Source organism: Nicotiana tabacum, chromosome 15 (genome assembly GCF_000715075.1).
Source record: "Nicotiana tabacum cultivar K326 chromosome 15, ASM71507v2, whole genome shotgun sequence".
Lineage (NCBI taxonomy): Eukaryota > Viridiplantae > Streptophyta > Magnoliopsida > Solanales > Solanaceae > Nicotiana > Nicotiana tabacum.
In genome coordinates this window covers 118420921-118446847 of record NC_134094.1, presented here as the reverse complement: position 1 = coordinate 118446847, position 25927 = coordinate 118420921, and the positions used below count along the sequence as shown (strand labels likewise).

Sequence of the window (25927 nt, the reverse complement as noted above, 5' to 3'; positions counted from 1 at the left end):
CGTTTACTAAAAATATTGACCAAAGTTAAACTTGGCCTTTCGAGCCAACATTAAGGAACTAAGTGTTCCTATTTCCACCCAAACTCTTCTAAATCCCGAACCATCCATCCCCGCAAGTCATAAATCAGTAAAAGCAATTACAGGAAGTTTTATTTAGGGAAATAGGGTTTTAGAAAGCAAAACGATCGGTCAGGTCGTTACATCTGTTAATGCAAATTTTAATGACATGACATGCTTGCGGACTTCATGCCCAGATCCTAAAATATTGTCACACTTTGAAATAATGATTCAAGAGTTAGAATGCAATGAAGATAAGTTTAAGAAAATAAAATAAAGAATCGTAACAACTAAGGGAAAATTGGCTCTAGATTGGAAAGTTCCATACATTATAACAAGAGTACTGCCAAAAGAGAGCGTTGTACCTGGGAAAACTCGATGGAAATGTCCCTGAAACAACTGTCAACGCAAGTGCAGTCAAAAAGTACTATGCTTAATCCTCTATATAGCATTAATGTTTCCCGGTTGGGATGAAGAAGGCTTTCTTTCTCACTATTCAAATATTCAACCCTTTGCAAACCCTTTGAGCCGGATCCTTTTTTTTAATTACCCTCTTTGGAACCTGAAAGTTATTATTGAAAAAAAAAGAATGAAAAAAGAAAAAGAAAAAAAAAAGAGAAGAAGAAAAGACAAAAATAAAATGAAATGAAAAAAAGAGGAAAAAGGAAAGGAAAAAGAAAGAGAAAAGAAAACAAAATAGAAGAAAAAGCAAAAGAAAAGAATATAAAAAACAAAGTTCATTGAACTACATTCAACTTGATTCCAAAATTGGAGGATACAGTCTCTTAGATCTGGTGCAACCAAAATGAGAGAAATAAAATAAGAGAGTCTTATTGGTAAAAATCCTCATGGGCACCGTAGGGCAATGGTGAGTAAAGAGACTAAAATGAGAGAGTCTTTTTAGTGAAAATCCGCAAGGAGCACTATAAGGCATTGGTGAGAAGAGAGAGGTCAATTGGTGAAAACCCACAAAGGGCACCACTGATCGAAAAGAGGATCCTCAAAGCCATTGGCATTGACACAGTCCTGGGCAAGGTTTCTCGATTTCGAGGCAAAAGTTGTGATGAATTTCTAAGAGTCAGATAATTTACACAGATCAGGCTTCCAGTCAAAAAGGCATGTCATGTTCATTGAAGTTCGCATGTACTCCAGATAAGTCCTTTTTTCCTTTCCCCGAAAGGGATACCTCTTGTCTAAATTCATTGTCCATTCCATTATTTGTTGTTCTTTGAATCCCTTTCGGTCTAACTTTGTTCCAAAACTAAGGCGAAGAAGGGTTGGAAAGACTGATTTACCAGGCTTTTGTTTGATACAAGCTAGTATTCAAGAGGCACCCAGCCTCAGCAGGGGCATCAAGTGAATACTGACTGACCATGGTGGCTGATTCTTTGAAATCAAAAACTCTCGAAAGGAGGAAATCAAATTGAAATTTTCTACAAGGGCAAAATGAAGTTGAAAAGGTTAAGTCCCAAGTGGCTAACCGTTTTGGCAAAGTTTGAAAAGCCAAAAATTCCCCAATGCTCTGAAATTGAAAGTTTTGGAAGAAAGAAGTCGAAAGTGAAATGCCACAAAGGCAAAATAAAATTAAAAAGGTTAAGTCCCATGCGATCAACCGTCATGTAAAAGTTTGAAAAGTCAAAGGCTTTTCGGGGCCAGAAATGTAAGTGGTATTCAGGAAACATCTAATGGTAGGTTGAAATCATCATTAAAAGAATATGGGCACAAAACCAAGCTGCCAAAGACATCAAGGCCACACACCAACCACCACTTTTAAATCTCACAATTTTTTTTTGTTTTGAAGCAGGAACAAAGCAGTGCAGAATGGCAATTCTTAAAGGACGAATATCACCAAAGGTAGGTTTCCACAAAATCTCCATTTTCTTTTATTTTAAGCATGCATCACTATTGTTCATATATATCATTTTCGTAGCTTAACCCAGGTAGAACCTTTTTGCCTAGGGGGATCTATCTCATAGTTTTGAGTAGAAGTACTCTTTAGTCAGGATGTTTTACGTAGCTTAACCCATGTAGAACCTTTTCGCCTAGGAGGATCTAGCTTATATTTCCGGGTATAAGTACTCTTCGCCCAAGCTTATTTTTCGTAGCTTAACCTAGGTAGAACCTTTTTCGCCTAGGGGGTCTAGCTCATATTTCTGGGTAGAAGTAGTCTTCGCCCAGGCTTGTTTTACGTAGCTTAACCCAGCTAGAACCTTTTCGCCTAGGGGGATCCAACTCATAGTTCCGAGTAGAAGTACCCTTTGCTCAGGTTGTTTTATGTAGCTTAACCCAGGTAGAACTTTTATCACCTAGGGAGATCTAGCTCATATTTTCGGGTAGAAGTAGTCTTCGCCCAGGCTTATTTTTCGTAGCTTAACCCAGGTAGAACATTTTCGCCTAGGGGGATCCAGCTCATAGTTCCGAGTAGAAGTACTCTTCGCCCAATTTGTTTTACGTAGCTTAACCCAGGTAGAACCTTTTTTGCCTAGGGGGATCTAGCTCATATTTTCGGGTAGAAGTACTCTTCGCCCATGCTTGTTTTCGTAGCTTAACCCAGATAAAACCTTTTTCGCCTAGGGGGATCTAGCTCATATTTCCGGGTAGAAGTAGTCTTCGCCCATGCTTGTTTTACGTAGCTTAATCCAGGTAGTACCTTTTCACCTAGGGGGATCTAGCTCATAGTTCCGGGTAGAAGTACTCTTTGCTCAGGTTGTTTTATGTAGATTAACCAGGTAGAACCTTTTCGCCTAAGGGGATCCTGCTCATAATTTCCGGGTAGAAGCACTCTTCGCTCAGGCTGGTTTATGTAGCTTAACCCAGGTAGAACATTTTTGCCTAGGGCGATCCAACTCATAGTTTGGGGTAGAAGTACTCTTCGCTCAGGATGGTTTACGTAGCTTTACCTAGGTAGAACCTTTTCGCCTAGAGGGATCCAGCTCATATTTCTGGGTAGAAGTACTCTTCGCTCAGGTTGTTTTACATAGCTTAACTCAGGTAGAACCTTTTCTCCTAGGGGGATCCAGCTCATATTTTTGGATAGAAGTACTCTTTGCTCAGGTTGTTTTACTTAGCTTAACCTAGGTTAAACCTTTTCGCCTGGGGGATCCAGTTCATATTTAGAAGTACTCTTCGCTCAAGTTGTTTTATGCAGTTTTACTCAGGTAGAACCTTTTCACCCAGAGGGATTCAACACGTTTCAGTAATACAGGGCGCCAACCCCTGGTTACATTTTATATCAGTAATATAGGGAACCAATCACTAGTTACATTTCATTTTCAGTAATACATGGCGCCAACCCTTGGTTATATTTTATTTTCAGTAATACAAGTCACCAACCCCTGATTACATTTTCTTTTCAGTAATACAGGGCGCCAACCCCTGGTTACATTTCATATCAGTAATACAGGGCACCAACCCCTAGTTATATTTCATATCAATAATACAGGGCACCAACCCCTAGTTACATTTCTTTTTTAGTAATACATGGCGCCAACCCTTGGTTACATTTCATATCAGTAATACAAGGTGCTATCCCCTGATTACATTCTTTTTCAGTAATATAGAGTACCAACCCCTGATTATATTCTTTTTCTGTAATACAGGGTACCAATCCCTAGTTATATTTCCTTACCAGTATTAGGGTACACTAATCCTAGTTGTGTTTACCGACATAGGGTCTCCACTCCCTAGTTGATTTTTATTTTTAGACATATGGTCTCCACTCCCTAGTCTCCTTACTAGTATAAGGGTACACTATTCCCCATCACATTTCCCCAGCATAAGGTACATCAATCCTTAGTTGAGACACCATTTAGACAATCAAGATCATGTTTTCCCAGAATACACCAATCCCGACCTTTTATTGTTTTAATAATTTAGTAGTATAGAGTTCTGATACAAATAACTCATGAATTTTTCTAGTGAAAACTAGGGCAGAAAAATTTCGTTTGTTTGTTTGTTTTGGTGTCTGAGCAGGTTTACCCTCGAGGCACGGGTTCGAGATGACCAATAGAAGAAGTCTCAATCCAAAATAAAGAAAAGAAAACAAAAAGAAGTGAATCGAGAATGCAGAAGCGGATGAAAAGATGTGAACTTCTCAAGACATGACTGAAGTCACGATCATTGCATTTCTCGTCTTCATCAGAAGAGGCCGTAGAAGAATGAACTGTAACCTGCAGCTAGCAAGCATCAAAGTTTATATCAGAGTCTGCGTGAAGAACCAGTCAAGACTCAGGATCAAGTTTTAGAAGACTTATAGATATGAATCTTGTAACTCATAGCTGATAGGCTTGTTTAGTTTCTTTTGATTTTGATGTAATAACAGGACCACAGACTGGAGCCTCGACGGAACCTCACTCGACTCTCCAACTCATCATTCCATTACCCTCTTTGAACTACACGCGATCTGATTCCCTCATAACCCGAGATATGTAGGTTGTCCAAAACCAGGACTCGGTTGCACTCTTTTCTCTTCTCTTTATTTTATTTTATTTTATTTTTGAATAAGGGTTTAGTCAAAAAATTAGTCACATGGCTCACCTTGTCTTTGCCTGAAAATTCTTCATGTTTTCAAGCAAAGAGGGACATGCTGTGAGCACCTAAATTTTTTTATCATAATCGGATTTTTGGCCACTTTTTAGTATGAAATATTCTTTGATTTTATTCTACATATTTTAGCTTTTGTTTAACCTTTTTATAGGTTTTTACATAAGAAAATTTAAAACCACAAAAAAGTTTAGTAAGTTCCGTGCTTGTTTGCCAAGAAAAATTATTAAACAATATATCTTATTTTAATTTTAAATTTTTTCTTTTAAAGAGTATTAACTAAAGATTAAAGTGAGTAGCAATCTCAAGTTTTTAGGTTTATCAGAATTTATGTTGCTATTTTGGTTGTTTGTTTATAAGAAAGAAAAATTATTTGAAAAAGAAGAAAATAAATGTAAATAAGGAAATCAAATTTTAATCTCATTCACGTGCCTCTAATTTCTCCTTTGTTTTCAAGTGGGGGCCACCTCCTTGATTTTGTTTGACATGCCAGATCCTTATGTTTTCAATGGGACCTGCCTCTTTAAATTTGTTTTCTTCCCATTCCTTCGTACTTTGCACCTTCCGATTAAGGGTATGTTTCCATGTTATATTACTTTATTAAAATTATGATTTTGGTATTTTGTGACCTTCACCAAAAATTCACTCGACATTTATTTACCTTGGGGGCCACGCATTTTCTTTCTCACTCATCACTCACTTTGCATACAGACACACTATAATTGAGATGAGGGGGACCAAAAAAAAGAAGGGGCTGGAATTTTTAAGGAGCAGTAGTAAAAAAAAAACGAGTGGAATCAAGTTTTCTTCTCCAACTAAAACAATAAAAAACCAGCAGCTTTCTCCATGGAAATTAGCTGAAAGTTCACCTAAAACACCATTAAAGCTGAACCATAAACCTCCCGTCCAGGCTCTACCAACGCCTCCACCCACAGCTGCCGATAACCCCCCAAAACAACCCTTTTCTCCAGTTAAATAGCCACAAAAATTATCTGAAAATCCACCACCAAACCCACCAGAAAACAACCTTGAAACAGCCACGCAAACCAACTGAAACTTCACTCGAACCTACACCTGAAACCAGCCGTAAAACCACCAAACTTTAGCCACCAAACATCTCCAAAAATAGCTTTAAACCACCTTAAACTGTTCCCGTCTTCATCATTTAGGCGAGACTTCTATGTCGAGGTTCTGGTTCGCAATTTTGGCATTTCAGTCCGACGTGTTGCTTTGTTATTTCGATTGAGTTGTAAATTTTTAACTTTATTCATCAATATAAAGGTCCATTCGAATCCATTTTTCTCAGTATTTGTTTACATTTTTAGTATACACTTGCTTTGATATATTAGTGTTTCTATTTGCTCGTGATGAATTTTATTTGCCTTATGAAAAATACTTGATCTCTTTCGTATTAGTTGTGTACGGATTGCGTATTATTTCGGTTATATATTGGTTTTAAAGATTAATTCGTTTGAGTACATGTAAGTTTGTTTTGGACGATTTCTGTTAAATATGCTATGGACTTTGATTTAGTTTTCTTACTTATATGGTTAAGTTACGTTTCTTTTGTTTTAGCATGCTGAAGTGGTGATTTAAGTGAGTTATTAAATTAGATAGATGGAAAATTAGAGTTGTTTCTTTCTGGCAGGGAATAAGAATAGGCCATGAGTGGTGTTAAGTCAGAAGAATGTATAACTCTTAAGCATCACAATAATCCCAAACTTAAAAAAATTCTTTTGAGTACGTTAGAATGCTTTAAGCGAGCCCTAAATTAATCAAATCAGCATAGTTATGTATACGTTCACATGACATAATTATAATTTTCAAAATTAAAACTGAAGTATGCATTCGCGCAACTTTGGGTAAAATAATCTTAATATAATAAAATGCTATTAATTGTGTACATGTACGCGTGACATAATTTTGGCATAATAAGCAAAACGGATGCACACACGTGATTCGTTTCAAAGATAATTACATATTTTAATAATTAAAAGCGGATAGATAAAATATGAAAATCAATAAATCACAGTTTATCCAAAAATAATATAAGCCAAATGTAGTTAATAAAGCGACCGTGCTAGAACCACGGGACTCGGGGAATGCCTTACACCTTCTCCCCAGTCAACAGAATTTCTTACCCGGACTTTGTTTTCGCAGACCAATAATAATAGAGTCAAACCTTCCTTTGACTAGGGATTCAAATAAAAGGTGACTTGGAACACCCAAAAAATTAATTCCAAGTGGCGACTCTGAACAATAAAATAATCCCTACTCAAATTTATCACTTTAATTAGAAAAAGTTTTTAACCCACAATGATCCATAATACATATCTTTTTGGGGTAAAAAGGGGTGTTATAAAAACTAAACTTAAAGAACAAATATAAGGCAAACAATTAACTAGGTGAATAACAAAAGTTTCAAGAAAATAGAGGTGTGGAGATATACCTGATTGGACCTTAAGCGAAACGACAAAGTCGATTTCACATGAAATGTCCGATCAACTAGATTTGGAATGAACCTTGGTGGCTTCTAAATGAGCCAAACTAACACAAATTGATTGCTCTCGTCAAGATCAATCGATTCATGTGAGTTTAAGCCAAAACGAATCAACAATTATTGAAGAAATCAGAAAGGGGACAAAACTAGGGTTTCAACATTTTTTAAAATCTACAAATCGGTAAAACCTAGGGTTTTTTATAGAGATAATGGTAGGGGATGTATGAGGGCGTGACAGGGATTATCTGGTAAGATTTTGGTGGTGTTTTGGGACTGTCAGCCGCTGTGGGCGATTTCTGGCGGCAAAGACGATGAAGGGTGAGAGAGACAGTCTGGGACAGTCTTTGGGGTATGAGGGTCTCTTCAGACAGTTATAAGGAATGAAGATATCAGTTCACGATCGTTAGATGAAACTTGATGGACGATGGAGATGAATTCATGCCTAAAACGTTGTCGTTTAGATTTATGGGGGATGAACCAGATTTTTGAGATGGGTTTGGGTGGATATTTTGTGGAATTTGGGCCGTCCGCTAAAGCTGGTCCAATACGTTTGGAGTCTTAGTAGGCCTTTCCTTTCTTTTTCCTTTAATTTGAAGCTTAAACATGCCTACAAATCGCAAATTAAAACTTATTTTGCACAATTAGCCCATTTTATTTTTTTTCTAATGTTAACCTAATTAAAACTATAAATCAAACAAAATAACTAATTAACTAAACCTAAAAACGACTAATGCATTTTTTGTGATTTCTATTTAAATAAAGGCTTTTAATATATGATTAAATCCTAAAATGCAACTAAGATCTTAAAACGCACTAAATGAATGATACGATATTTTTTGATGTTTTTTATGGTTTTAAAACATTTCTAAACATGCATGAAAAATGCAAAATAAATTAGACAAAAATAAAGAAAAATGCCTAAAATTCTAATAAAGTGATTAAAAACTATTTTGACTATTTTTAGTAGTAAATTCATATGTGGGGCAAACATTATGTGCTCAGAGCTGCCCCTCTTTGCTCGAGAAGATAAAGAGTTTTCGAGCAAAAATAAAGTAGCAATTATGAACAATATTTGCACGTTTGACACTCCATGAGAAGCATTTTGAAAAAGTTTGACCAAACCTTACTTCCGAGGTTGTCTACATATCCTTGACTGTAAAGGAATCAGGTTAGTGTAGTTCTGAAAGTTTTGGTAGCTAGGACTACCGAAAAGCTATGATTTCAATGTTGTTGCTACTATTACTGCTTGCTGAACTCCTTATTACACCAAAATTAAAATCAAAAGAAACTAAACAAGCCTATCAACTATGAGTTACAAGATTCTTATCTATAAGTCCTCTGAAACTTGATCTTTGAGTCTTGACTAGTTCGTAATGCAGACTTTGATCTGAATCTTGATGCTTGCTAGCTGCAGGTACATGTTCATTCTTTTACAGCTTCTCGATCAAAACGGGAACATCAATGCTCGTGACTTCAACCGTGTCTTGAGCAATCCACATCTTTTCATCCGCTCCCACATTTTGGATTCACTTCTTTTTTTCTTTTATTTTTTATTCTGGATTGAGATTTCTTATTTTAGTCATCTTGAACTCTATGCCTAGAGGTAAAACCTGCACAAACAACAGAACCAAACAAACGAATGAAATATTTCTGCCCCAATTTTTACTAGGAAAATTTCACGAGTTATTGAAACAAAAATTCCAAACTACTTCTTTTCTAAAACCAATAAATGGTCAGGCATAGTGTATCCTGAAGAGCTCATGATGATGTTCCCTTGTATTCAAAATGATGCCTCAACTAAGGACTGGTGTACCTTATGTTGGGAAAATGCGGTTGGGAAATGGTATACCCTATATTGGCAAAGATATCAGGGGGTGGTGTACCCTTCATTTAAGATCAATTAGTAATGATATCAGGGAGTGGTGCACCCTGTATTTAAGCTCAATCAACTAGGGAGTAGTGTACCCTATGTTGGAAAACACAGCTAGGGATTGGTGTACCCTATACTGGAAAGGATATCAGGGAGTGGTGTACCCTGCATTTAAGATCAATTGGAAATAAAATGAGTGAGTGGTGTACCCTGAATTTAAGCTTAATCAACTAGGGAGTAGTGTACCCTATGTTGGAAAACGCAGCTAGGGATTAGTGTACCACATACTGGAAAGGATACCAAGGAGTGGTGTACCCTACATTTAAGATCAATTGGTAATGATATCAGGGAGTGGTGTACCTTGCATTTAAGCTCAATCAACTAGGGAGTGATATACCCTATGTTAGAAAACACAACTAGGGATTGGTGTACCCTATACTGGAAAGGATATCAGGGAGTGGTGTACCCTGCATTTAAGATCAATTGGAAATAAAATGAGTGAGTGGTGTACCCTGAATTTAAGCTTAATCAACTAGGGAGTAGTGTACCCTATGTTGGAAAACGCAGCTAGGGATTAGTGTACCACATACTGGAAAGGATACCAAGGAGTGGTGTACCCTACATTTAAGATCAATTGGTAATGATATCAGGGAGTGGTGTACCTTGCATTTAAGCTCAATCAACTAGGGAGTGATATACCCTATGTTAGAAAACACAACTAGGGATTGGTGTACCATATACTGGAAAGGATATCGGGGACTAGTGTACCCTGCATTTAATCTTAATCAACTAGGGAGTGGTGTACCCTATGTTGGAAAATATAACTAGGGATTAATTTACCCTATACTGGAAAAGATATCAAGGAGTGTTGTACCCTGCATTTCATATCAATTGGTAATGATATCAGGGAGTGGTGTACCCTGCTTTTAAGCTCAATCAACTAGGGAGTGGTGTACCATATGTTGGAAAAACACAGATAGGGATTGGTGTACCCTATATTGGTAAGGAGACTAGGAAGTGGTGTACCCTATGTCTAGGAAAGATATCAGGGAGTGGTGTAACCTACATTCCATCTCTATCAATAAAGATATCAGGGAGTGGTGTACCCAACATTTAAGATCGACTCAACTAGGGAGTGGTGTACCCTATGTTGGAAAATACAGCTAGGGATTGGTGTACCCTAACTGGTAATGAGACTAGCGAGTGGTATATCCTATGTCTAAAATATCATCAACTAGGGAGTGGTGTACCCTACATTGGAAAACACTGCTAGGGATTGGTGTACCATATACTGGTAAGGAGACTAGGGAGTGGTGTACCCTATGTCTAAAATATCATCAACTATGGAGTGGTGTACCTTATGTTGAAAAACATAGCTAGGAATTGGTGTACCCTATACCGGTAATGAGATTAGGGAATAGTATACCCTATGTCTAAAATCATCAACTATGGAGTGGTGTACTCTATATTGGAAAATGCAGCTAGGGATTGGTGTACGCTATACTACCATGATTTTGAATTTTCTCTCCTTTTCTTTTTTGTTGTTGTTGTTGCTGTTGTTTTTTTAAAATATTTTTATTTAGAGAATGAGTAAAATGCGGGATTTTTTTTTGAGAAGACTTCTGTTTTTATTGCGACCAAACGCACATGCAAGTATACGCGGTCGTCAAGTAATAAAGTGACTAAAAGTAGAATTTCAAACTCACGAGGACTTGTGATTAACTATTAACTAAATTAGACTATCCTAATTATCTGAACAATGATTAAACCCAAAAGTAGTGATGCTAAAGTAATTAAACTAAAAAGAAAATAACTAATGAACTTTAAATAGAGGAGGAGCATATTTTTATATTATCAATGTGATGAAAATGATCTAGGGTTATGGGCTATCTAAACATTCCTATTGGATTCTTCATCTGAATTGACTAACTAATTTATCCAGTTTATTGGTTAACAATGTTAATATTGCTCATAAGAATCTGTCGAGTTCTTACTCGCCTATTCAAGCTAACCTAACGCCTATATGTCTATGGAATTAGAACTAACAAGAACATATTTACAATTTCTGTAAATCAACCAAGTAAGGCAATTAGGTATATGTCTATCCTAACTGCGAATACGTTCCCCGATGCCCAGGTTCAAGAACTTGCCCTACTCAATCTTATGTGAAATATAGAATTCCCACTTTCGAGTTCAATTCTAGATTCATAGATAGTATTCATTTGGTGATCAAGCAATTAAATAATTAAGGGCAAGATTGAATAAATAAACCAATATGATAAATAAAGCAAGCAAAATCAATATCTGAATGACAATCGTCATGAAAGAACCACAACCCTAGAACGTGAAGTTTAGCTCCACATATACATGTTAATCAAACAACAAATCATACAAAAAAATATAAAAATTACTAAGTTTGGTGGAAGAAGATGAAATCTGGCCTCCACGGTGGCTCCTTACTTTCCCTAGGTTGAATCCTTTTCAAAAGGTATGTTAGATGCCCTAAAAGAGGTGTTTTTGACTTATATATTGCATACAAAAGTCGTGGGCCAAAGTTTTCCTTTTCCTTTTCCGAATCAGCTTTAGGGATTGATGATGGGGTGGATGCTTCACGTCCACCTCAGCTTCAACTTCTCAGCATCGCATGTTGGCCATGTGTGGATGCTAAGGCGGATGCCTTATCCCGACTTCACTTCTAAGGGTGTATCAAATACACTTTTTTCCTAGATTGGATGCGGTGCATCCACCCTCTTCTCCTATAGCTGGAGCACCTTTTCTTTATATTTTTGCACTCCAAACATCCTAAATCATCACACACAACTTAATCAGTCATAAAATTAATAATTAATACATTTTGGACATTTTTAACACTAAATAGCACCAAAAAACGGTTAAAACATGGGTAAAGTAAATATTAAAACATATATAAATATGCCCAACATCAGCATGGCTATTTTAGTCTCTGCGCGGTTTCCTTTTGGTTGCACCTGCTTCTTGCAAGGTTGTCTTTGGATTGCACATGTTTCCTGTTTTTCAACAAAGAATAATTGTATTAAGCGCATTTATCTTGCGTCTAACAAGAGCCATATAAATCACTTCTTGCCATCTTTTCTTTTCCTTTATTTTGACACGAAGTCGGACAGAAAGGGATTCAAAGAAAAATAAATAAAGGAATGGAGCATGAGTTTAAACAAAAGGTGTCCCTTTCGGGGAACGGATAGAAGGACTTATTTGGGAGTACATATGGACTTCAATGAGCATGACATGCCTTTTGGAGTGGATGCCTAATCTGTGTAAACCGTCCGACCCTAAAAATATATCACAACTTTTGCCTTGAAAACCGAGAAACCTTGCCTAGGACTGTGTTGATGCTATGGCTGCGAGGATCCTCTTTTCGATCTGTAGTGCCCTTTGCGGGTTTTCACCAGCTGACCTCTCTCATTTCTCTTCTCACCATCACCTTGTAGAGCCCTTTGCGGGTTTTTACTAACAAGACTCTCTCATTTTTAATTTTTCTGATCACCATTGCCTTACGATGCCCGTGAGGGTTTTCACCAATAAGACTCTCTCATTTTATTTCTCTCATTTCTTGATGGCTCCAAGTCTAAATATTGTGACCTCCGGCTCCCGAACATTCACGCCGATTGATCAAAAGGACTTGAAAGGGATTTGGGGTAACAGAATACGGATTGAATTGCATCTTTGGAATCTTTCGGCGAAATCAATGCCAAAACGCCATAACTGCTGCCCAATTTCAACTTTTGGGGGAATGTGGATTTTTATTTTGGTGTGACCGAACCTCAGAGTGAGGTTGCCTACGTATCTTTTTGGAATCAGGTCGAACGTAGTTCAATTAACATGAACTCTTTTGATTTTTGTTTTATTTTTTCTTTTTATTTTTTTTTAATATTTCCTTCCAAGTTCCAAAGAGGGTAATCAAAGAAAGGGAACAGGCTCAAAGGGTTTTTGACGGGTTGATGATGTTTGGATAGCGAGAAAGAAAGTCTTCGTCATCCCAATCAAATAGTGTTTAATCTGCGTAACGGGTCAAACATAATATCTTTTGACCGTATCTATATTGACAGTTGTTTCAGGGACATTTTGTTCGATGTCTCCCAAATACAACGTTCATTTTGGTAGAACTCTTATTACAATGTATGGACCTTTCCAATTCGAAGCAAATATTCCTTTAGCTTCTTCATGATGCAGGAGAATCATCTCGGAACGAGTTGCCCCACTTCAAATTTCCCGGGATGCACTTTCCTCTTTTAGGCACGGGCCATCCTTTGTTGGTATAACTGGTGGAAAATTGCGGGCAACTGCTTTTCATGAATCATAGTCAATTATTCCAACCGATTTTTGACCCATTCATCAACCTCGATCTCGGCTTCAACAATGATTCGAAGAGAGGAATCTCGACTTTTGTAGGTATTAAAGCTTCAGTGCCATAAACTAATAAGTAGGGAGAGGCCCCAACTGATGCACGCACGGTTGTGCGATATCCCAATAGTGCAAAAGGTAACTTTCCATGCCACTATCCAGAACCCCGAACCATTTCCCTGAGAATTTTTTTAATGTTCTTGTTTGCAGCTTCAACGACGTCATTAGCTTTGGGCCGATAAGCGGTAGAATTATGATGCATAATTTTAAATTGTTCGTATACTTCCCTCATCAAGTGGCTATTCAGATTTGTAGCATTGTCTGTAATGATAGTTTTGGGAATACAAAAATGACAAATAATGTTGAAATGCACAAACTCCACCACTACTTTCTTAGTGACTGCTTCAACCCACTTTGTGAAATAGTCAATGGAAACCAAAATGAATTTGTGCCCATTCGAAGCATTCGACTGGATTGGCCTAATAACATCTATGCCCAGGCAACGAATGGACAAGGCACTGACATAGGATGCAACTCTGAAGGAAGTGAATGAATCAAGTCATTGTGTATCTGACATTGATGGCAATTTCGAACAGAACAAAAACAATCTTTTTCCATAGTCATCCAATAATAATCTGCCCGGAGGATTTTCTTTGCATGGACATACCCGTTCATGTGAGGCCCACATACTCCTGAATGCACTTTGTTCATGATCCTGTCAGTTTCTCGAGAATCTACACATCTTAACAGATTCAAATCTGGAGTTCTTTTGTACAAGGTCTCCCCACTCAAAAAGAAACTACTTGCAAGACTTTTGATAGTTTTCTTTTGATCCCCACTAGCCTGCTCGGGATATTCTTTCATTTTTAAGAACCTTTTGATATCATGATACCATGGCTCACCATATGGCTACATTTCAATTACGTTATAATAACCGTGCCTTTCTCGAACCTGAATTTCCAACAGGTCAATGTGAGAATTACCCGAGTACGACAGCATTGGGCCAAAGTAGCTAGTGCATCTGCTAGCTCAGTGTGGAATCGGGGAATATGCTTGAACTCGACAGATTTAAACCATTTACTGAGGTCTTCCACGTGTTGCCTATAAAGGATAAGCTTGATGTCCCGAGTTTCCCATTCACCTTGGGCTTGCCGAATAATTCAATCAGAATTGCCCATGAATAATAACTCTTATACAACAGATCAACCGCCATATTTATGCCCATGATTCAGGCTTCATACTCAACAGTGTTGTTTGTGCAAAAGAACCGAAGCCGGGTTGTTGCCGGATAGTGCTGACTTGTGGACGAAATCAGAGTTTCCTCAATCCCTACGCCTTTTGCATTCACAACCCCATAAAAGAACATTTTCTAGGCATTGATGTTCTGTGGAATCACTTCGACCGAGTTTACTTCCTCTAGAAAATAAGTGATTAAGGGTTGGTATTCATCATCGACCGGGTTCTCGGCTAGATGATCCGCCAAGGCTTGAGCTTTCATTGTCGTCCGAGTGACATAGACAATGTCAAATTCGGTGAGCAAGATCTGCCATTTTGCTACATTCCAGTGGGCATCGGCCTCTGGAATATATACTTCAAAGGATCTATCCTGGTTATGAGATATGTTGTGTAAGCCAACTAGTAATTTCTCAGCTTTTGGGCAACCCAAGTTAGGGCGCAACAAGTTCTTTCCAACAAAGTGTACTTGACTTCATAACTGGTGAACTTCTTGCTCAGATAATATATGGCTTGTTCTCTTTTCCTAGTTACATCGTGTTTCCCCAGGACACAGCCGAAAGAATTCTCCAGGACTGTCAGATATAAGAACAAAGGTCTTCCTGGTTCGGGCGGAACCAACACCGACGGATTTGGCAGATATTCTTTGATTTTATCAAAAGATTCTTGACACTTATCTATCCATTTGATTGACATGTGTTTCTTCAACAACTTGAATATGGGCTCACAAGTGGTGGTAAGCTGAGAGATGAATCTGCTAATGTAATTCAATCTCCCTAGCAGACTCATAACCTCTTTCTTGCTCTTCGGAGATGGCAAATCCCGAATAGACTTTATCTTTGTCGGATCTAATTCGATGCCTCTCCATCTGACTATAAACCTCAAAAGTTTCCTAGACGGAACTCTAAATGCATATTTAGTTGGGTTTAATTTCAAATCATACTTGCGCAACCTCTCAAAGAACTTCCTCAGATCTCGCATATGGTCTTCTTGCGTTCTAGATTTAATTATCACATCATCCACATATACCTCAATCTATTGATGCATCATGTCGTGGAAGATTGCAGTCATAGCCCTCATATAGGTTGCCCCGATATTTTTCAGACCAAATGGTATGACCCTATAACAGTAAGTGCCCCAAGGTGAGGTAAAAATAGTCTTTTCTACATCTTCTTCATCCATCAGAACCTGGTGATACCCAACATAACAATCCACGAAAGACTGTATCTCGTGTTTAGCACAATTGTCAACAAAAATGTGGATGTTCTGGAATGGAAAGTTGTCCTTGTGATTCGCCTTGTTCAAATACTGATAATCAACACAAACTCGGATTTTCCCATCTTTCTTTGGCACTGGAACCACATTGGCCAACAACGTGGTGTATCGGACTACTCGGATCACACCGACTTTCAATTATTTTGTGACTTCTTCCTTAATCATATCGCTGATGTCGATTTTGAACTTTCTTTGCTTCTCCCAGACAAGGGAATAATCGGGATATGTAGGCAGTTTGTGTACCACCAAATCAACACTCAACCTTGGCATATCATCATAAGACCATGCAAATACGTCTTTGAATTCAAACAAAAGTTGGATCATGGCATCTCTAGTTCACTCATCAACGTGAATGATCATCTTGGTTTCTCAGATCTCTTCTGCATTGCCCTAATTAACTAGCTTAGTTTTATTTATGTTTCGCTTAGGCTTATTCTCAAATTGTTCAAATTCTCGATTTATTTAAAGCCTCATCTTTGTCATATTCTGGCTCTTGATTCATTGTTTCAAAATTAGACAACATTTTAGGATCTGAGCATGAAGTCTGCAAGCATGTATATAAACGATGAAATATTGATTTCAATTCATTGAAATGAAAGATAGAAGGGTTTACATAAGAATTTAAAGACGGTAAAGTAAAAACATTCGAGTTACACCCTGAAATAACACGTAATGCCGAAAAGATAGCAAGATTAAACTACCAAAATTCCCGTCTGACGGGGAATGGGGTTGCCTCCCAGTTCCGTAGTTTGAAATCTTGTCCCATATACTGCACCTTGGCATGACTCGTGCCTTCCCCTGACTGGACCATGTGGGATTCATATAACATTGGTTTCAAAGCTCCGTAGATATCATCAATTTCTTCAGCCGTGAAGGCCTCTTCTTCTTCCTCAACATACTTTTGTTTGACAAATGATCGGGCGAGATATGGGATGGACTGTGACAGGATCCACCTATTTTCTTTGTGTTTGTCAGCCCATGTTTTGTCAGTCGTTATAGCTCGAAAACCCAACCCAAAAAACTTCTCAATGACGACCGGGGAAATGGGCTCAATAATGCCCTGCAGAGATGCTCCGAGCCCCTTGTACCCATATCTGATCATTTGAGTGGCAATCATAATTGAAGCATTAGACAAACAAGGTTGAAGTAGTGGGCCCCCCTTTTCCAACTGGTCACCGACCACAATTTCAAAAGCTTGATACACGATGTTCTGACTACCTTCCCTGGCTTCAAGACACGGGACTGAGAGGTCCCGGTAAATAGATTGCTCGTCTTCTCCATGGACAACAATTTCCCGATTGTCATACTCAAACTTGACCATCTGACGGAGAGTGGACGGAAAAGCTCCGACGGCCTGAATCTATGGTCTGCCAAGAAGGTAATTGTACGAGGTTTTCATGTCCAAGACTTGGAAAGTCACCTCAAAGTCCACAGGGACAATAGTTAAGACTAGATCAATTTCTCCGATTGTATCCCTCTTAACCCTATTGAAAGCTCGTACACAGACATTGTTGGCCGAAATTATTTCTATATCGATTTCTATCCTCTGGAGCGTTGAGGGGGGACAAATATCTACTCCAGACTCACCATCCAGTGTCACCCTTTTCACATAGTAACCCTCATATTTAACGGTCAGGTGGAGGGCTTTGTTGTGGGCAACTCCCTCTGCAGGCAAATCATCACGGTTGCATGAGATCTTATTGACCTCGAAAAATGTCTCGGACATTCTTTCCAACTGTGCAACAATAGTTTCAACTGGGAAATACGCTTCATATAAAGTTTTGAGGACCACTTTTCAGTGTTCATCTAAACTCAATAATAGAGATAGAAGTGAGATCTGAGAGGGAGTCTTCTGGAGTTGGTCGACTGTCGAGTAATCTGAAGTTTTTATTTTCTTAAAGAACTCTTTCGCTTCTTCATTTCTTACGAGTTTCTTGGGTGGCATCTGGTTGTCCTGTTTTGTTTAGCTTTCCTCAGCTCATCCAAGGTATAGTACCTCCTAAACCGAGTTATCTCATTTACTTCCCTAATAATTTATTTCCCTTTGTTAGTAACCACTGTTCTGTTGTAGTTCCAAGGGACTGTGTTAGGATCTTTCATTGGTCTCTATGGTGTGGGGCTGATAACCATGGGCTCAGTTAGCCTTGGTGAAATTATTGCCCCCCGCACCACATGTGTTCCCTTCGGTACGTACAACCTTGGCACGTTCAAGGTAACTTTCTTTTCATCAAACTTCTTTGGAGTGCTAAGGACAAAATATTTGGAATATAAAGAGCCAAATCCTTGGCAGGTGCCGGCTCAGCTTTCGTTGCAATGGCTTGAGGGACTGGAGCTATTTGTTTTTCAGTTTTTATCGGTTTTACAAGTTGTAGTAAACCCAATTAGATTAACTTCTGGAGCAAACTCGAGAATGATTCACCAAATGGCTTATCTTCATCATATTCTGGCTCTTGATTCATTATTTTGAAATTAGATAGCATTTTAGGATCTGAGCATGAAGTCCGCAAGCATGTCATATTATTAAAGTCCGTATTATTAGAACTGGAAAGCAAATAGTAAGAAAATAGCAAAATTAGAAAAAGAAATAGAGACATCTATGAACGATGAAATATTGATTTCATTTCATTGAAATGAAAGATAGAAGGGTTTACATAAGAATTTAAAGATAGTAAGGTAAAAACATCGATTTACACCCTGAAATAACCCGTAAAGTAGAAAAGATAGCAAGACTAAACTACCGGAATTCCCGCCTGACGAAGAATGGTGTAGCCTCCTAGTTCTCTAGTTTGAAATCTTGTCCCATATACTGCACCTCGGGACGGCTCGTGCCTTCCCCTGACTTAACCATGTGGGATTCATATAGCATTTATTTCAAAGCTCCGTAGATATCATCAATTTCTTCAGCCGTGCAGGCCTCTTCTTCTTCCTCAACATACTTTTGTTTGACAAATGATCGGGCGAGATATGGGATGGAATGTGATAGGATCCACCTATTTTCTTTGTGTTTGTCAGCCCATGTTTTGTCAGTCGTTATAGCTCGAAAACCCAACCCAAAAAACTTCTCAATGACGACCGGGGAAATGGGCTCAATAATGCCCTGCATGCCCTGCAGAGATGCTCCGAGCCCCTTGTACCCATATCTGATCATTTGAGTGGCAATCATAATTGAAGCATTAGACAAACAAGGTTGAAGTAGTGGGCCCCCCTTTTCCAACTGGTCAACGACCACAATTTCAAAAGCTTGTTACAGATATGCTCACTACCTTCCCTGGCATCAAAACACAGGACTGAGGGGTCTCGGTAAATAGATTGCTCGTCTTCTCCATGAACAATGATTTCCTGATTGTCATACTTAAACTTGACCATCTGATGGAGAGTGGATGGAACAGCCCCGACGGCGTAAATCCATGGTCTGCCAAGAAGGAAATTGTACGAGGTTTCCATGTCCAAGACATGGAAAGTCACCTCAAAGTCCACAGGGACAATAGTTAAGACTAGATCAATTTCTCCGATTTTATCCCTCTTAACCCCATTGAAAGCTCGTACACAGACATTGTTGGCCCGAATTCTTTCTGTATCGATTTCCATTCTCTGGAGCGTTGAGATAGGACAAATATCTACTCCAGACCCGCCATCCAGCATCACCCTTTTCACATAGTAGCCCTCATATTTAACAGTCAGGTGAAGGACTTTATTGTGGGCAACTCCCTCTGCAGGGAAATCATCACAGCTGAATGAGATCTTATTGAACTCAAAAAATGTCTCGGCCATTCTTTCCAAATGTGCAACAGTAGTTTCAACTGGGAAATACGCTATATTCAAAGTTTTGAGGAACATTTTTTTGGTGTTCATCTAATCTCAATAATAGAGATAGAAGTGAGATCTGAGAGGGAGTCTTCTGGAGTTGGTCGACTGTCGAGTAATCTGAAGTTATCATTTTATTAAAGAACTCCTCCGCTTCTTCATTTCTCACGAGTTTCTTGGGTGGCATCTGGTTGTTCTTGTTTTGTTTGGCTTTCCTCATCTCATCTGGGGTATAGTACCTCCCAGACCGAGTTATCTCATTTACTTCCCCAATAATTTCTTTCCCCTTGTAAGTAACCACGGTTATGTTGTAGTTCCAAAGGACTGTGTTAGGATCTTTCATTGGTCTCTGTGGTGTGAGATTGATAACCATGGGCTCAGTCAGCCTTGGTGAAATTATCGGCCCCCGCACCACATGTATTCCCTTCGGTACATACAACCTTGGCACGTTCAAGGTAACTTTCTTTTCATCAAACTTCTTTGGAGTGCTAAGGACAAAGTGTTCTTTCCTCGGAGCTTTTGGAATATAAAAAACCAAATCCTTGGCAGGTACCCGCTCAGCTTTCGTTGCAATGTCTTGAGGGACCAAGGCTATTTGTTTTTAAGTTTTATCGGTTTTACTACCGCTTTAGGTTCTTCCTCCGAATTAGCGATATCAATAATGGCCTTCAGCACCGGGTCAAATTCTTTGTCATCACAGATCATACCGATAACTGGCCCATTATTATAAGCATGCAATGGATTATTGATCATATTGGGAGCCTCTTCGTCCCCCAGAACAATTTGTTTTGCTTCAATCAAGTCTTAAACTACCCTCTTGAGGGTCCGTCAATCCTCTGTATCATGGCCTACCACCCCTAAATGGTATGCACATTTGGCATCAGCCCTGTATGTTGGAGATTCAGGATTTGGCCGATTCGGAGCCACAGGTTGCAGTAAACCCAATTGGATTAACATCTGGAGCAAACTCGAGTATGATTCACCAAATGGGGTGAAGTGGTTTCTTCTGGGAGGCTCTCAGGGACATGGATTATACTAAGGTTTATTTTGTGGTGGGTGAGGATTATATGGAGCTTTGTAAGGATGGGTATTTCTGGTAGATGGAGCTCGGTTTTGATTGTAGTTTTGTTGAGTCCGCGTGTAGGGTTATGCATTCATCACCGCATATGGAGGTGGTGCCACGACGTATGAAGCATCATGGTACGGGTAATAATGTTGTGGGGCTTGGGTGTCATATAAAACTGGTTAAATGATCTGCGAGACCCACTTGAGCTTGAAGCCATCATGACTCCCTCTTCTCTCTTTTTTCGATTGGCCAGACCCCCCGAACCATTCCAGATGGCTTGTGATGTAGATTTAAGGGCTTCATGACTCAATAGATGTCCTATTTTTAACCCATTTTCAACTATTTCCCCAATATTTATGGCTTCAGCAAATGTCTTTCCTATGGCAGACATCATGTTCTCAAAATAATCGGTCGCTTGGGCTTGCAAGAAAATCGTGACCATATCAGTCTTATCTATTAGAGGCTTCACGCGGGTGGCTTGCTCATGCCACTTAGCAGTATACTTACGAAAACATTCCGTGGATTTCTTTTTCAGATTAGATAAGGAGTTTCAATCCAGAACAATATCCACATTGTATTGGAATTGGCAGACAAAATCTCTGGCAAGGTCATCCCATACGTGTCAGTGAGCGATTTCTTGGTCCACGTACCATTAAGAGGTTCCCACCAGACTCTATCCAAAGTATGCCATTAGAAGTTGCTCTTTTCCACCAGCCCCTCTTAGCTGATTGCAGTACCTTTTCAAATGAGCAATCGGGTCTCCGTGCCGATCGTACTTTTTGAATTTCGGCATCTTGAAACCAGCCGGAAAATGGACGTATGGAAACATGCACAAGTCGGAGTAGGAGACACTCTTTTGTCCACTCACGCCATGTATGTTCTTCAAACTCTTCTCCAAGCTTTTCATTTTTCGAGCCATTTCTTCCTGCTAGAGATTTTTAACTGTTCTTTCTGGTTCAGCCAGAAGCTCATAATGTGGATGTTGGGTGTACGAGTCCGGGATGATGTAAGTCATATCCTGCTGAAATTGGGGGCCTTGGAATGTGAATGTCGTAGGTTCAAAATATGTCCTGAACATGGTTGGTTCCGCCGTAGTGAAGACAGGCACCGTAGAGAATAATGCTGGAGGTGCTCTGGAAACCGGTGCCTAGGGGAGAATCACAGAAGGCATATCGGGAAAGTTAGCTGACATAGGAGGGTACCCATATGGGATAAACAGGTTGGTCATAGGGACGTTGGTCGCCCCACCCGACCTTGGGATCAAATCAGAGAATCTAGGAATTGCACTTGGCGGTTCCTTACCATTAGACTAGGTGTCCCACATTTCCAACATGCTTAGACGCAACATCTTATTCTTTTCAATAGTTGTTGATTCTGGTTGTGAAATTGCCGATGTCGGGCTATCCTCAGGTTTGATAATGTGTAGATTATTTTTAGAGGCCATCGAACCTTTCCTTTGGATCTTGTGAAGTAGTGATAGGAAGCCAGATTACCAACAAAAACCAACCAACTAAATTGAACCTGGCTAATTTCACGCATAACAATCTTGTTAGTTTTGAAATATTTAACAGATAGGAAATAACACGTTGGGATGCAATGCACGTAAATAGTTAAATGTTGCTACCATGCGTTAGCAACTATTACGTGTTTCATCTCGGCTTTATTGCCCCCTTTTCATTCTATGCCTCTTTTCATTCATGCTCTCCTTTTATTTTCTACCACTCTATTTTATTTTCTTTGTTTTGCCGCTCCTGATTTTTTTCTTTTTTGTATTTTATCGCTCTTTGTCTTTCTCTTTTGGTTTTGTCACTCTTTGTCTTCTTTTCTTTGTCTGTTTTTCTCAATTTCTCTTTCTTTTTGTTGATGTTTCTCTCTGTTTTGTTTATAGTTATGATCGCATCTGATGGGAATTGCCTACGTATCATGACGCTGCATGAATCAGACCATTACGTAGTTTAAGGAATAAATGTAAAATGAAAAGTAAAGGAATTTTTGGGGTTTTCAATATTTCATTAATAAAATCTTTTTGGGTTTTTCATTACAAAGACTCGAAAACATCAACAACTGATTTTAAAATGAAAACATACACACTCGAAGCAAAATAACAACATACTAGAAATGGATGAAGGACAAATAGACTCGACGCGAGAAAAAGTAAACTAGAGACTCGATGACTAAACAATTAAAAGCACAGATGACTCTCAAACTTTACTCCAGGGGCCCGGGTGATATCAGTCGGTCTCGGAGCGGGACCGCTTGTAACCTCATCATGAAGGAACTCTAGGTCGGCCATGACCTGGCGAGCAAAGGACAACACTAAAGCAAAGAACATAGCTTTAGTCATATTTTCACACTCATTGCATTTTATCGCAGTGTAGTCAGTTATTTCTTTGATTCTGAGCTTAGTAGCACTCTTCTCCCGGAGAAATCATCCAATCTACTATTCTCGAACTTCCACTACTTGCCTAGCTTTTCCCTCTGTGCATCAAACCCCTTGGACTGCTGATCCAACGCCTCTTCCAGGTCACCCAATTCTTTCCCGAGGGCAACAACCTCTTTGTCATGACGTTTCTTCATCTGTTGCGACAACCTCACGCGGTCATTTACCTCCCCTCTTAGTTGACAAATCTTTTCCTTGGCTTTTCCTACTGCCTTTTCAGTACTTTCAAGAGTGGCATCATAATCTTGCATTTTCTCTAGCAAGCTAGCAATAGTTCTTTGGTCTTTCTAATTTTTGGTCGGCACTTCAGAGGCTTTCTTCATCTGTTGAAGCTAAGCACAGAGGGCTTCATTCTCATGGATCAAACTTTTCTTTTTACCTTCAGCCTCTTGCGCTTGTAAGTCATTTGAGGTTTCTCAGCTTTTCTTCTAAGGCGAGAATAGTTTCTTGGTATCCCTTTTCCTTTTCACCCCAGGCCAAACGTTTTTGGATTTTATCATCAAAAGCCTGAACATGCAGCCATTTTGCGGGCCTTTCAGGCTCGGGCTCGGGCTCGGGCTCAGGCTCATCATCTACACGAAACCTTTTCCCAAACCACATAGCATAACCCGGATCAACCTCACCTCTTGCAGGATCCGGCACCTGGGTATCATCTTTCAGGTACCGGCAGCCATCCTAAATTTGTTAGATTAAGGTCTCGGGGAGTGGGGCTTCTAAGTGTAGCTCAATTACTTGCACACATAAATCTTCATCCTCAGGCACTACTTGGTACCTTCCTAAGTTTCTCAGAACTATTTGTGGCGCATAGGGTTGGATGCTTCTCTAAATCAACAACAAAAAACTTTTCAAGGTCGACATGTGTATCACCTCTCTTACGAGGAGCCATCCCAAAGTCCACTCAATTTGACTTGCGTTTCAAGATCTTAGGTGAGAAATCCATGCTTCCACCCCTTATAGGGAGTTGTAATCTTTACTCTTTCTTCGTAACTCCCAATGAGGTTGTTCTTGCTTGGGCCATAGCTCATAAGCTTGGGGTGATGTCGGAGATGCTCAATGCAACAAAACATTACACCCTTCGAAGAACTTTGCCCCAGACATACACAAAGTCAATGCCCGATAAATGTATGATATAATGATCGGGTCAATAGTGTGATGTTCTTTGGTGGTGAGGACCTGTACAACCCTGACTATGCAGGCATCAATTGTCCGCTCCTTATTTGGGAAAACCATAATTCCCAGGAACACCACTATGAAGGCGAATCGATGGTAAATCTGCCATGTGTCCTTATTCTGCCATGGTTGCCCGAACCTAGAGTACAAGAAGTGGAAAGAACAACACCCTCTAACTATATTGGTCTTTCTGATTTGCTTACTAATATTCAGAAGATCGAAGAATTGATGCACAGAGAGAGCCCTTGGGAATATAAGTTCCTGGTTTCTCAAATCTCTGCTGAAATTGGAATATCCTGCTATCTCTTCTAAGGTCGGAGTAAGATCAAAATTCGAGAAGCGGAAGACATTGTGATCGGGATCCCAAAAGGTCACTATTGCCTCAATCAAATCGTCTTGTGGTTTACCTTTCATAATATCTGTGAGGGCGCCCAGGTGATTTGCTACCTATTCCTTACCATCTTTTCCCAAGTCATACCACCACATCTGAAGCTGAAGTAGAGCCTGGTCTACAACCGTTAATGGTATGTTCTAGACAGTGCTCATTTTGTAATTGTGGACGGTTAATGTTATGGTTGACACTAGTTTCAAAAGACAAAACCAAAGGACTCTTTTTGCAAAATAACCTCTTGTACATTACCCAAATTCTAAGAAAAGTCAAAGGGGTGGCTATTTGTGCAATATTGGCAAGGGAAAGGGAGGCTATTTTTGCAACTATGGTCCCTTCGTTTTTCTAAAGAAAGATTTAAGATCGGGGGGAGGGAGTTACAGTAAAAGTGACGCCCAATTGATAGATATGTCCGTTCTTGCGAGAACAGCCCTTCGACAATTTTAAAGATGTTCTAAGGCTATTTCGACAAAAATGGCTCAGGATGCAACTGAAGCTGGTTTAGCTTACTTATTTGACCAAAACACTGGACACCTTTCTTTCTTTCTTGTTATTTTTGCAAAAATGAGGTCGAACCCTATGAAGGTTGCCTACGTATCTCACATCCGGTGAGAATCAGACCTGCGTAGTTCGGTCAGTTTTGACAAAACAGGGGAAACATGACACTTGAAAATTTGGCTTATTTTGAAATGACCTTTCTTTTCTTTTTTCAAAAATTCGGCAAAGTTTCGGGATATTTTAAAATACCGGGATTGTTTGAAAACCGGATGAATTTTCTCTCTCCTACCTCTCACTCCTGGTTTTTTCTTGAGTTTCTATTCCTATTTTATGAGTTGGTCAACATGCACACCAGATCAAACAAAATGTACAAGTAACACGTAGGATGCATCATGATGGTCTTTTATTTCGGGTACACCTGTCCTAGACGGACCCAACCCATATGTTGAGTCCCCAAAGTCAAATGCACGTGATACAAACAAACGTTCCTACTAGGGATCCGGTATGAGGCTATGTTATCTAAGTTTTAATCTTGGGGAGAGTGTTTTAGACCTGACTTACCCAAGCGAACAACTCAAGCCGAGGTGGGGGCAACGTACCGGAGCACGAAAGTCTACCCGGCCTAGTTACTGACCCATACTCGTTCTAATTGGTAACAAAAAAGTGGGCCACACTCACTTATGCACCAATAGTCCAGAAGACTC

The 25927-nt window shown here is 39.3% G+C and overlaps 1 protein-coding gene across 1 annotated transcript; it reads right to left on the bottom strand.

The window, feature by feature from the left end:
• Window positions 1-13503: 13503 nt before the first annotated feature.
• Window positions 13504-15563, bottom strand: LOC142169819 (uncharacterized). The gene is made up of 3 exons (XM_075231740.1): window positions 15117-15563; window positions 14017-14258; window positions 13504-13885 (listed from the first exon to the last, which is right to left on the bottom strand). Exons 1-3 carry the CDS (start codon window positions 15561-15563, stop codon window positions 13504-13506), a joined length of 1071 nt encoding a protein of 356 aa, XP_075087841.1.
• Between the last annotated feature and the right edge of the window lie 10364 nt (window positions 15564-25927).